This window comes from Meleagris gallopavo, chromosome 15 (assembly GCF_000146605.3).
Source record: "Meleagris gallopavo isolate NT-WF06-2002-E0010 breed Aviagen turkey brand Nicholas breeding stock chromosome 15, Turkey_5.1, whole genome shotgun sequence".
Taxonomy (NCBI): Eukaryota; Metazoa; Chordata; class Aves; order Galliformes; family Phasianidae; genus Meleagris; species Meleagris gallopavo.
Window position 1 is genome coordinate 10,103,872 of NC_015025.2, and position 13,546 is coordinate 10,117,417.

At 39.8% G+C, this 13,546-nt stretch overlaps 1 protein-coding gene across 1 annotated transcript in view; it reads left to right on the top strand.

Moving 5' to 3' along the window:
* EBF1 (EBF transcription factor 1) overlaps positions 1–13,546 on the top strand; it is a 260,038-nt gene that overhangs the window by 187,981 nt on the left and 58,511 nt on the right. The window contains exons 7-8 of the mRNA XM_031555657.1: positions 3,316–3,446; positions 10,993–11,119. Of these exons, the coding sequence (XP_031411517.1) occupies positions 3,316–3,446; positions 10,993–11,119 (258 nt within the window). The remainder of the gene's footprint in view (positions 1–3,315; positions 3,447–10,992; positions 11,120–13,546) is intronic.

The window sequence follows — 13,546 nt, forward strand, 5'->3', positions numbered from 1 at the left end:
ATGGCTTAGGGACATGATTTAGTAGGCAGTATTAGTGGTAGGTGGTTGGTTGGACTAGATGATCTTAGAGGTCTTTTCCAGCCTTAGTGATTCTATGATTATCTTTGCCCACGGTGGTGGTTGAGTCACTTTCCCTGGCGGTGTTCTATAAATGTTTATATGATGTAGTGAGGGACATCCTTGAGTGGGGAAATACTGGTGGTAGGTGGATGGTTGGGCTAGGTGATACTGGAGGTCTTTTCCAACCTTGGTGATTGTGTGGCTTTATTCTGTGATTCCTTTGTGGGTCAACACCTTCATGCAACCCTTCCAATCTTTACAGAGATGTGCATTTTAAGATAAAAGACAGAGCTGTGTGGGGAAAGCTGGGAAGTTCCAGTGTTCTTTGTGTTGGTCCCAGGGAAAAATAATACCACATTGTGTGGGAGTGCACAGTACTCTTTTGCTCCTCAGGTTTTTCCTGTGGCAGATACAAAAGTGCCTTGCTTATTAAACAACCCAGTCCTCACTTTTCCTCCTCGGAGGAGATGTCCTGGGCTGTTGCCACCAGATTCATCGAAGTGCAACGTTTATAAAAGATGAGAATCAAACACGCAAAGCAGGACGTGCAGCCTAACACCTTGCAGTGAGTGTAGTGTAGCTACTGCAGCAAAGATCACAGGACAAACAGCAAGACCTTTGGTGGGGACTGGCAATGGCACAACAGTGTCTTGCATTCATTTTAAAGCTGAATTGATTCTATAATTTTGAAGCCTGCATATGTTTTCCGTTAATGGGTTATGGTCTTAAACAGCTTTTATTCACTGGTATTTAGGAAAAAAATGTTGCCGATAGTCTTTAAAGAAAAGTAGCTCGTTCTCTAACACATGGGAAAATGGTTATCTTTGGGTTTTATGGTGGTGTGTGTGTCCACAATCGACTGGAAATAGTAGAAAGGGTGTAATTTGGAAGTGATTTTATTTTTTATTTATGAAAAGGTTTGATTCTGTGAAAGAGCTAGATGGCATTTTGAAAAGCTGCTTTCATTGTAAACCCATTGCTGTGAGCTCGGCTGAAAGGAAAGCATTTCGTTTTGGACTTTGCAATGGTTTTATGCACATTTTTATGCAAGTAACTTGAATCCAAATTAAACATATTGAAGTTACCTCTGTGTGTGCGCTGCATTTTCATGATGGTAATGTTAAGATGTTTCTTTTGTTAGCTCATGTAAAACTTAATGGCTGTGCTCTGCCAAGTTTGAAGCAGAGTAATGATTTTTTTTCAGCATGTGTGTGTTTGTGTTTTTCACTGGTGCTGGCATCCCCACCAGCTGAAGTAGTGGAAAACTTTGTGCCTGACACTTAGAACCTTTTGTAGGTGGGAACAGGGTCTGTTTGCTCACCATGGATGCTCTCCATCACCGGTGGTGCAAGTCTGCAGCAGAGCCCACAGTAACACTGCTAAGGGTGACTCACCAGCTCCCTTCCCAGCTCCCTCTCATGCTGCCTGTCCTGCCCAAGGGCTGAAGGAAGGCATTAACTCCAACCAAGCGGAACCCCACTAGATAATCATAAAGATGTACAGTGTCTCTTTAGCACTTTATGTCTGGAGCACTTTAAGGCATGCTTCTGTGAATTAATGAATTTACTGTCCTTATGTTTAAAGCAAAGCAGGGCAGGGGCTGTGCCACCACTCAGCAATGTTAAGTAATTCATGGATGCAAGGGTTTTATCTTGGGTTGTGTTAATATGCAGGTGACTTTCATACCTCCTGTTTTCCTACTATATCCTTCTTTAATAAGTTTATGAAAGCTCTCCCTTGAGTATTTCAGCAAATGTTCAACATTACAAACCAAACAAGCAGCTCCACCAGCCTTTTGACCAAATGGCAATGGACAGCCAAGTGCCAGCAACTTACAAGAAGAGGTTTATGTGCAGATATATGCACAGCTAATGAGGCTGTGTTGATTGACTCCTGAATGACACTGTAGGCGTAGTGCAGGCAATGGCAGCCTCTCTTGTACTTTCCATGGAGCCAGCCTCTTCTCTGAGCTCAGGAGTGGTTCACATCAAAAGGAAAGAATGTGTCTTTTCAGCACAGAGGCTGACTGGTGGAGTTTTGCTGCTCCTTAAGGTATCTTTCTTGTGGCTAATGAAATTGTTCAGATACTCTTTTTACTTCACGCAGTATCTAAGGATGTGGGGTCATAATTCTCTCTCCTGTAGTTTTAGCAAGGAGAAGTAGGTAGCGTTTGAGTTGGAGTTGTTTGTTTTCATCAACCTATACAGCCAACCTGAAACTCAACAGCTGAGAGTTACCCAGTGCTTTTTGGCCTGCTCGGATTGTTTTTACAGTAGTTCTTACTCCACTGGGCTCAAAACAGTTAAATTCTGATGTACTCCAGTACTGCAGAGGAGGAGAATCAGCCCGTGGATGTTTTTATTGCCCTACCCCACCAGTACATAAAGCTGACAATGCTTCGGCTTTCATAGCCTTAATACAGATGATCTTACACCTAGATTTGAGCTTTCTCCTTTAAGTTCTGCTTGAGTTTTCAACATCCCCTCAGGAGGCACTTAGTACATGTGTTGCCAAGAAAGTGGCTCATGAAAGTGGTGACAGACTCTATGAATAAGGCGAAATGCATTGCACACACTTCTTAATTACCCAGTAGACACAACGTAAGTGGAGTGACGAGGTGGCAGGATGGTGGTTTCTGGTTTTGTGAAGTTTTTTCTGTAGTTGTTAAAGCATCATGCAGAGCAAGGTGGTTTAATACTAGAACAACCTGGATCTGATTGTAAACAACTTAAATAAATGCTGAGGGTTACACCCTTTGTTTTTTTCTTTAGCCAATGTTTTCCATAGTATTTCTGGGAGTTTCCTTGATTAATTTAGGTTATGATGGATAATAAAGTGAGCTTACTGAAGATTGTTTTATTATTTCAGGAATTCTGCATTTCATGTACAAAAAAGGTAGAGATTTGTTCTAACTTCCAATTGGTCTCTGCTCATCATGCTGTGATCTATTATTTATCTATCCATATGTATTTATATATAAAATATACTATCTTTTTGTAGGCTTATAGAAGTTATTATTTTTTTCAATGTGGATAACAAACCCAAACAAACTAATTAAAAATAAAAATAGCTTCCAAAGATTGGAAGCTGGAGGTCATGGAAATGTACTAAAAAGAACACAATTGCTGAAATCTTTGTGTTACCAAGGGGGGAAAAATGAAAGCTCTTTTTATTTTATTTTTCTCAAGTCTTCCATCATTAAAATCTGGTTCTAACGGCAGAATACTTCTCTTTTTCATGTGTGTTGAAAAGCAGCTACACCATGTATCAAAGCCATCAGTCCAAGTGAAGGATGGACTACAGGAGGTGCCACTGTCATCATCATAGGAGACAATTTCTTTGATGGGTTACAGGTCATCTTCGGCACCATGCTGGTTTGGAGTGAGGTAGGTGTTGTCTGAACGGTAATATCTAATAGCTTTGTCTAGCTTACAGCTCTTCTGTCCTTTTTCTATGCCACATGCTAAATCAGCAACAAATGTTTAGATATGAATCGTTTCCTCATTCAATTTTATGTAAATAATTAGTCAGATGTACCTGTGGCAGAACTACATTATAACCAGGGGATTTGCATCTCCTCTCACTGGCTCAGAATTTAGTTCAGTGTCTTTTTTTTTTTTCCCTCAAGAAAAGGAAAGGATAAATGTCTGTGTGAATAATTCTGCATTTTGCACTACAATAGCTAGGGGCCCACAGGAAACAAACGTTTAAGTGATCCTGCATTCCAGGGAAACCGGCTGCTTGTAGCTGCAGCTCAGTGGAGTGGAGATTGCAGAAATTCAGCACCTCTGAGTGGCATGTCCTGAAAGTGTACATTCAGTGTTGTATCCGCATGAAAAATACAGCCTCACTGTATCCATCAGGGTCCACTATAGCTTGAGTAAACCTTCTTTTCTTTGTTTCTCATCCATTTTTACTGTTGCTGTTACTCCTAGCTACTTAAGCCTCTCTTTTCCAGGCGCAATATTAGATATGAAGTCTGGTAGTCCTCATAAGCCTGTGGAATGTCAAGTCCCAGGTAGCACCACCCAAATAGCCACTTCCATGTGCAGGGCAGCGTTCCCACTGGCCTCATTGGCATAGGATGGCAGCTCAAAGGAAAGGTTTAATTTTTGCCTATATGGCTTTCTGAAAGAGTATTGGAAGTTTTATTAAAAAAAAACCCACAATGATATTTTTAGGAGTGTAGTACTGGAATAAACAAGCTAAGAGGCAGACCTGCCTTTCCAAACTGACTGAACAATTCTTTCTTAGTGACACGAGGAGCTTCTGATCCTTTGCCTTTTCTCTTATAGATATTAAATCACTATTATAGCTTAATTAATATCCAGTGCATTCTCCCTTCTGATTCCATTGCACGTACGGCAGCGTCTATTCCATATGAAGAGTATCCTCTAATGTCCTTCATGGGCTTGATGGTTCTCTCTCTGTCTCATTCTTCAACTTGAGGACAAGTGTGGATGAAAGAGCATTCCAGAAAAGGAGATATTTTAAATGAGCCCTATTCTGAAACCCTCATGTGATCATGAAAATGCCCCCTGGGTCCAGTGTAAGCATTTTGTGTGTAAGGATTGAAGCCATTACAGCTACAGACATTTTAAAAGGAAAGGTGAAGAGGTTGGAAGGAAATTGCTTTGGTTTTGGGCAGAATTGGATCTTTCATTATAAATCTTGATTCTGTTTATTAGTGGAAGCCATTAATTGGCAAATTCTAACCCCAGGTAAGTGAGTGCCACTCAAAACATTGTTGATGATGCTTACAAATTCTTGTCACAAAATTAATAATGCTATAGATGGGGCCCAGATCAAAGTCAGTCTGTTGCTGTGAATGCTGTAACGGGCTGCAAGTAACGGGCTTTGAGTCAAAACTATTTCAGTATCTCTCCCATAAAGAATTAGTTCTCAGTTTCATGACCCATGAGAACGATAGAAAATTCTATTGGGGAAAAGAAATTACTTCTAAAAGAAGCAGACAAACATGGTCAACAAGTGCAGAAAGGCATCAGCTGTCTAAATAACCCCTAAGTGATACTGATGTATAAATAATTGAAATTACACATATCAGCCACATACAAAGTACAAAACAAGTTCTTTCATTTGCCTTCCCACATCTGAAAATGTCTGGCATATTTCAGTGCTCAGGAAGAATATTTTTGCTTTACTTTAATAGTGTAGACTTGAACTACCCATTTTCTGAATATCAGTATGATTTTAAATCTGGAGCAGGTCCATCCCAAGCTGCCAGACGGACCTGGTTTCAAACAGCTCATTTTGTAATTGAATTCAACAAGAATTCTTGATTTCTCCCTGTTGGTTCATGGATCCAAACAACGCATGGTTTAACTGAGATGCATAAAATCTAAACCAAAACTAGACAGGAGGAAACTAAAGGAAAAGAATGAGCATTGTGAAGTATGTTCACATGGATTTATCTAGTATCACTTCAAATTGTAATTTCGTGTGGTTTGGGGGATGCAGTCTAAATTAAGTATCATTTTGCCACAGACTTTGCATAGGACCTTGGGCAAATCACATAATCTGCTTAAAGTTCAATTCCCTTTCTCCAACATCGTAATAAGATTAGTCACCTTCTTCAGAGAGGTGCTGGGAAGATAATTATCATAAAGGTCCTATATTACTTGGATTTTATTATAGCAAAACCCATGTAAGTACCTGAGATGCATGGATATTTAAAGTATAAATCCTACCACTATTGAGAAGCAAAGCTAAAAACCAAAAAATATCGTTCATTTTAAGGGTGTGTTTGTTGATGTCAAGCAGCATACGTTATAAATAATTTGAAGTGTAAATAATATATTTTTAATTTATTTTACATGTATTCAAGTTTTGTAATTGAAATATTTATATGCTTGAAATGGAGTACACTGTTTAAAAAGGAGGTTTAAAATGGTTTCAGAAACACGTATTTATTATTTAAACATATATTTTAGCTGTAAACACTCTAACATAATTACAACCTTTCTCAGCCAGGGAGAACTAAATAAAAACTTAATTTGTCACATTAATTTTGTGCAGAAATGCAGATACCCTAAGCCAGCGGGTTCAATTAATCCTTAACTTCCATATTACTTTATAAAAATGACTTTAAGAGCCCTTGATATTTTTAGAATACAGCAAAACGAGCCATCTGATGCCTTTTTTTTTCAAGGGGCTTTGAGAACTGGTGGAGAAACAGTATGGTATATCGTGTTCACATGCTGAATCTGAACAGACAACTCCCAGCAAATAGTCTGTTTGCCAGATAGACTCTGCTTTTCTGTTTGCCCAGTCCACAAACAGGAGGATTTGTTATTTAGTTTTTTACCCAGCACTGCACGTTGCTGCAAATATCCCAAATCTGAGCTGCTGATAAAATCCTATTATTGGGGGACCATAAATCCAAGAGTCGAGTTTCAGAGCAAGCACACATGATTGTGAAGACAAAATTAGTTTCTTATAAATATTCCACAATATTTGCTTAAAATGAGCTATTTCTTCAAACATTTTCCTGCCAAGAACATTCCTCCAGCTGCACAGAGTCAGCTGGAAACAACTTCTTTCTTTTATATTAAGAGAAGATGAAGCACTGAAACATCAGCTCTTTTGCCTTTGTACAGCACAAAAACAGAGCTTCATTTTTTTTATGCTGCTGAATCGAATTCTGTGACACAGTTTTTTGTTTTGCTTTTCGTGTTTATTATTGATTTTGGAAGTCTCTCTTTTTGAGTGCTTATTTTGGAGGTCTGACTCATTTTTAAAAAATGAGTAGGCACCCTCATTCTGGAAGCCAAGGCTTATTAATCAGCATCTGGATGCCCAGCATTGAGGCACGCGAAGCCACTGGTCACTTTTGAAAATAGGTACCTTAAGGGTCCCATTCCTACTGCAAGGCATTCATTACCTTCAGTTTGTTGGATTCTTTTTTGTAATTCCTGTCCTAATAGTCTTCTTCACACAGAGTCCAAGTTAAATTTATGACCGATTGTCACCATTTCTCCAACCACAAACCAGAGCTCAAGCACGCAGAAATAAACTAGTGACTCAGATTAATGACATCTTCTTATAAAATGTCACTTTTCAAAAAAAGAAAGTAACCTGGCACTATGAAGAGTGTGAAATGATGCTGTATCACAGAAGAATGTCTAGAATATATTAGCAAACCACAGAAAGAGGCTTGTTGTACACAAACTCAATGTGTTTCAGATTTTGAAGGACATGCACCTCCGTCCATTCTGAATATCTGTAACTTGGGTTTTAATCCAATCCACAGCATGCACCAGTGAACAAGTAAGAGTTTATATAAAACGTCTAGTACAGATGCCAAGTACCAGACCACTTGAAAGTCCCTTGGGAGGAGGGTGCAGTTGGTAGTTTTTGTCCAACTCCAGATCTCAATTTGCCAACTACTGGATCGGGAAAGGAAGTTGGATTTGGGATTCTGGCTGCTTGGCTGATCTCCAAGTCACAAGTTAGTGCATTGCTCGGGGTTTACATCTAAACATGCTCAGAAATGTAGGTAATTCTTACAGATTCTTATTTCATGTCATGTTAGGTGTTGTGTTGTCTGTTAATGCAATATGTGTTTTCACCTGAGGTTAGAGCATCACAATGCCCACACTGGGTGAGACATGGAGGTTCATCTTCTCTATGTATTGTATTTGGCAATGGGCAATGGCAGATGTCTATGAAAGCAATGCGGTGAACATATAATGATGTTTCGCAAGAAGTTCAACACTTTGGGTCTCAGAGGGCTCCAGAAATGGCATCTTTATGTTTAAGATCACCTGATTCTAATAGCTTACCTCTTCCAGGAGCTTTGCATGCAAATACTAGACAGGCTGTGCATTGAAAAAGGTGTAATCTGTGTCAGTGTGAGAGGAGAAAATGTGCTAGCAAAATGTGGTGGGAATTCCCCTGATCACACCACAGGTCAGCACTTCAACAGGACAATGTGCCTAGAGTAATTGAGATTAGGAGTAAATTTGCTCTGGCTGTGCACCCAGATCCATGCAGCACCTTTGAATCACACTGACTGCAAAACAGATTGAGGATGGTACATTTGATGATGTTGGGGAACCAGAGTTTAAGAACAGAGGTGGATTCAGAGGACAGGTTTCTAAGTAGTGACATTTTTTGTCTCTGAAAGCCAATTTCTTGAGCCAGCGACAATATAGGGGAATACTGGTATGTAACCAAGTTAGCTAATTCCTTTCTGTGGGCTTGAGAACCAAATGTTGATCCAGAAGGCCAGGTACTTCTAGCTCAATGCTGCATTCCTGATAGTGGTCAGTGGTAGAGGTACGGAGAAAAAGCTAAAGGAAGAGGAACGTGTATTCTCCACATACATCTCCCAGGCTTCAGTTCCAGAGAAGAGAGGAATAAAATATATACTGATTATCCTAAACCATATAACTTTAGACATAATGTTCACCCTTTGGGAATGTGTGGGAGACAGTATTGTATATTTGTGGTTTTAAACACAGTTAAACTTATTTACTTCAGAGCACAAAGGAAAACCAAACTGTTTGTGGAGAGCAAACCAGGAAACTTGCTTAACTCTCCCCAGCTCTCTGTAACAATGGACCATAAATAGGTCAGACATTTCTTGGGAACTAGTGAAGATGAGTATTGGAAAATGCCACAAATTATGTTTAAAGAACATTAAAGTGGTGACAGACCAGTAAATGTTGGGAAATTCAAAGATACAACCAGAAGCTGCCTGTATAGCTCATGCCAGAATGCGGGTGAGGGATGTGGGGCACACACTGATGCAGTCAGACTAGCACGTTAACCTTCAGTATTAAAATCCTTGGCTGTATTTACAACCATTTTTCCTCTAAGAATGATATGAATTTTTTCTCACCTTGCCAGCCCACCCAGCTGACTAGAACTACCTGAGGGTGGGATTTATGTCAGCTGTGCTTGGCTGCCTACAGTTAAGCATCTAAATTTGTCGCCTTGGTTAACTGGAGAGAGGTAGATACTTCCAGGGAGCAGCTTGTGCTAACTGAGAGGCGTCTAAAACCATGGAAGGAAATTACTGCTGTGTTTCTGCTGATGATCGAGGGCATGTAGAGCATTAGCCTAGAGTTTATGACTTTGGTCAGCTCAATTTTAAGGCAACTCAGTTTAAGTAAAAGGGATCCTTAGAGTTGTTTGTTTTGACCAGTAGATAGAGTGAGTAATTTGGGGAAAAAAGCATGTTCCTTTCAAAAATAAGTAAGTTCCTAAATCACATGGTTTCAAAGACCTCTTTGGAGCTCTCAGACAAGAACATTGATTCTTACATGATCATTTCTAAAATGACGAGTTGGGAGCTGATCCTATGGTATATGTGGAACTGAATAACATTTGGAATATTTGATGCTGATAGAGTTGTTTTTAATCTTCAACTTGATCTAACACTAATTTTCTTATTTTAAATATGGAGAACTTCCTACTGTGAATGCCATTTCCTGCAGTAACACAGATGGCTCTGAGACAGACATTCCTCTCCTCTGTTTTTTGTTTTTTTACTAGACTGCTTTATTTGGGAATTTTAGCTTTGTTGGCAATTTGTGATATAGGCTTGGAGCAACAGTCCTGTGCCCTAAACAGTGACCTGCTCAGAAGCCTAATTTTTTTATAGGATCTCACTGTGATTTTGAAATACTTCATTCCTGGTAAAAAACAAAGTCTAAGTCAGCTTTTATTAAAAAAATAATAACAATGAAATAGTATTAAATTGTATTTCCTAATCCAGGACGTAAGTCAGCTGACAGCACTGAGTTATTGTCTGCTTAGGGTACCTGTGGCTTTGATCATAGACAGGGGTGGTTGTAGGCCTGGTTGGTTGTGTTTTAAGGTGCCCAAGAGTAGGGTAATGCATGTGCTAGAGCTGTATCTTGTTTGCTGGATACAGTCATGGCACCTTTTCTATGTACCTCTTTTTTATTTCTCCTGTCTGGGGTGGCAGAATGAGTGAGAAAATGACATTTCAGTGATGGGGAGAGCAATTCTGTAGTTTCTGAACATAGCAAAAATTTTCAGTTAAAGTGCAAGAAACTAGTGAACTTCTAAATGGTTCTAATATTATTTTCAAGGAGTATGTTTTAAATCCAGCCAATAATCCTAGCAGAGTCCAGGATGAGAAGCACTGACCCATCCCATCCTTCTGTATGGAGTACAGGAGCACTAGTCCTCTTAGCAAGAAAGTTAAGTTTTCTATTTGTTACCTGCACGTAGAGGAGACCTCTCAGAGGTGTGTCAGCCATTGCAGTGGATGCAAACTGGAACAAATGGATAAATGGTTATATTTGGCTCACCTCTTTTGAGGGCTTTGATCATTTGCGAGGAAACCTCCTGCATCGTTCAGAAACCCAACTTTGCATTTCCACAGTAATCAGTTATGCCTCCAGAAAATGAATAGGAAAGAGTCTCTAATTAAAACTGCAGCACATGGTGCTTTTGCAGTGTACAGATGTCAGCTGGTGACCAGTTTTAAAAGCCTGCCTCGCTCAGCTTGCACTGGGCAGCCAATCTCAGCTGAAGGGATGTCACATGCAGAACCATGCATCATTTATCAGTTAGGTTTGCTGGACACTGCCATGACCCCAGAGTTCAACTGAACAAATGTAAGCATCTTGCTGGCGTAAGCTAAAGCTGTTGCATTAAACCAGGGCTAATGCTTGTGCTAGGAAGTGAGCGTTTGCCATGTATGAAAACAGAAATAATGTTGCTGTGGGTGAGAAGGGAGAATGCTTGTAAATATTGTAGTCTCTGGCTTTTGTGTGGGTTACATTGTGATTGTATTCAAACATTGACAGGTTAATTACATGTTTCAAAGCTTGTTTACTGTGATCTCAGAGGAAAGTGTTATTAAAGAAGTGTTCAGCATCTAACAGTGCTTTCCCCCCCACCCCCCTCTTTTCTCTTCTCAATGTTTTCCTCTAGCTGATTACTCCTCATGCCATCCGCGTACAGACACCTCCCCGGCATATCCCAGGGGTTGTAGAAGTCACATTGTCCTACAAGTCTAAGCAGTTTTGCAAGGGAACGCCTGGAAGATTCATTTACACAGGTAAGGATACTTCAGTGCCAGATATAAAGTGGAGAAATAGGGTAGGCTCGATACGGCTTAGCTTTTATCATTAAAAGCTGTACCACATTTTATTATTTGGGCTGAGCACATCATTGAAGATACCAGTATACGGTTGAATTTCTGAAATGGAGGAATGTAGAGATGAATCAGAAGGCATACCAGTGTGGGATGTTTGTTTGCTTGTTGGTCCTTGCTGTAGGGCATCTCTTTACCTGGGAGCTATGGGTGTGAAGAAATGAGCCGGACACATAGTGTGTTCACGAACCTGCTTTCCAAGAAATAGTCTTGCTAAAAATCTGCATCTCATGTTGTAATAGGGCCCGGCAAGTGTTGAAAGCAGCAGCCTGTTTGCCTTCCCATTTCCTTATAACATACTTGCTTCTGGCTTCTGCGGGGGCCATGTGGCTTTCACCCCAGTCAGTGCTTCAGACATAATGACTTGCCGTGTTTTGGGCTGGCATCCCATACTGAGACCACTGAGTAGGGTGCTCTGGCCTGAAGAGTTACTGACAAAACGGTAATGTTGATGTTAAATCACTCTCGGTATAGTAATATAGATGGCATGGGAAATAAACCAAGTAGCAGCCTACCTTTTAAAACAAACAAACAAACAAACACATGTATCTTAGATTCCTTGGAAGCTATGCGTGCTTTGAGAATTAACACCTTGCTCCAGGTTTGGATGTGCTTGTTGTTTGACCCATAGTGCAGACAGGACTACTGCTTCTGTAACTGTTTGCTTGAAGAACATCATCACAATCCAGTGCAATTCCTTGCCTCATCCTTGACTGCACCTGAAACTTTAAGAATAATACACCACATAAGTACATATTATGGATCATTCTGAGTTACACAGGGCACATACATTTATCCAGCTGTGGGTGTACACACAGGAGCTCAAGGCAGAGGATGGACTTCTGTGCTCTGATTAACAAAGCTCTCATTAGATTTCTTTAACACAGTGCAAGTTGAACAAAGGTGACGTATAAAGCTTTCTTCTTGCAAATACTCTCTCCTCCTTTGGGATTATGTGCTGGTTTTTTTGTTTGTTTGTTTGTTGTTTTTTTTGTGGGTCTTAGTGTTCACGTATTGCCTCACTCACTAAGCAGCAGACTTTGTTGTGTATTTATTGTGAGTAACATCAACAGTGTGTGGGAAGTTCATACATTGAACAATAATGCATCATATCATAAAGTTACTTAGGGTTGGAAAGTGCTGGAACAAAAGAAAAAGGGCGAAATTGCCAGCTGGTGCAAATTGGCAGCCTGCACCACATGAAAGTGTCAGCCAGAGCTCTGGACAGTTTCACTGTGAATCCTTTCCCTTCCTGACTTCATACAGTAAGCTGTGCTCTCCTTCTGCTTGTTGGTAAGCCACTGGGCTGGCTGCAGTTTGGCCAGTGAAATGGAAAGTGTGCACGCAAAGTGACAGACAGGGAGGAAACCTGACCCTTCTCAACCATACAAAGAAATTTATGGGGACTTCTTTATGCAATTTAAATGGTAAGATGGCTCGGACCCATTTTGTTTTTCTTTTCAGATCACTGTTATATAGCTTTTGTAGGAGAAAGAAGAATGGCAGTCTAGCAGATGGTTGAATGTGGAAATAAGTTGTCCCAGTAGGGAAAGTATTTCTATATATGCCTTTTCAGGTTAGTGTTTGAAACACATGATTTTTCATTCAATAAACAACAGTTATGAAATACTAAACAACAATGACAAAATAAAAGGTGATCCAGTCTGTGGACAATTCTCGTACTTACGCGGCTTTTATGGAGTGATGGTGGATATGGAAATGCTATTGTGACTGAAATAGTACCTCCCACAATTTGCATCTTTTCAGTCCTTTCACAGGCAGCCTGATCTTAAATGTGTCTTTTTTTTTAAAGGACTAAATGAAACTAAAATAAAAACAATTAACGCATCCTGACCTTCAGAAGTGCCTTCCAGCCCTTTAAACAAAATGCAGGTTCGGTACACGCCTGCCGATTAGTTTTAGTTAATTGAAAATTATAGGATTGACCCAAGAGGAAAATTTTGTTTGCACTCCAATCACTTTTACAAATTAAGGAAAATTACCACAATTTTGTTTAGCTAAGGTTTCACACTGAGTTCACGAAATTAGCTCAGCCATCCCAACAAAGTCAGCACTTTGTTAGTGAGCACTAGAAAAAAACTAATAGTCTATGGTGTGTACAAACGAAGCATAGAAAAAGCTATGATGCTTTAGAGAACTAGGCCAAGTGTTTTTAATTAGGATTATTGGTTCATTGTAAGTTTTGAAGAACAATCAAACTAGCAGATTAGCTGTTTCTTTTAAAGCTAGAATTTCTTACCATTCATTTTTCCCATGAGAACTTGTTTTAACTCCCACATAGCACTATTTTTTTTCTTTTTTTTTCCCTTT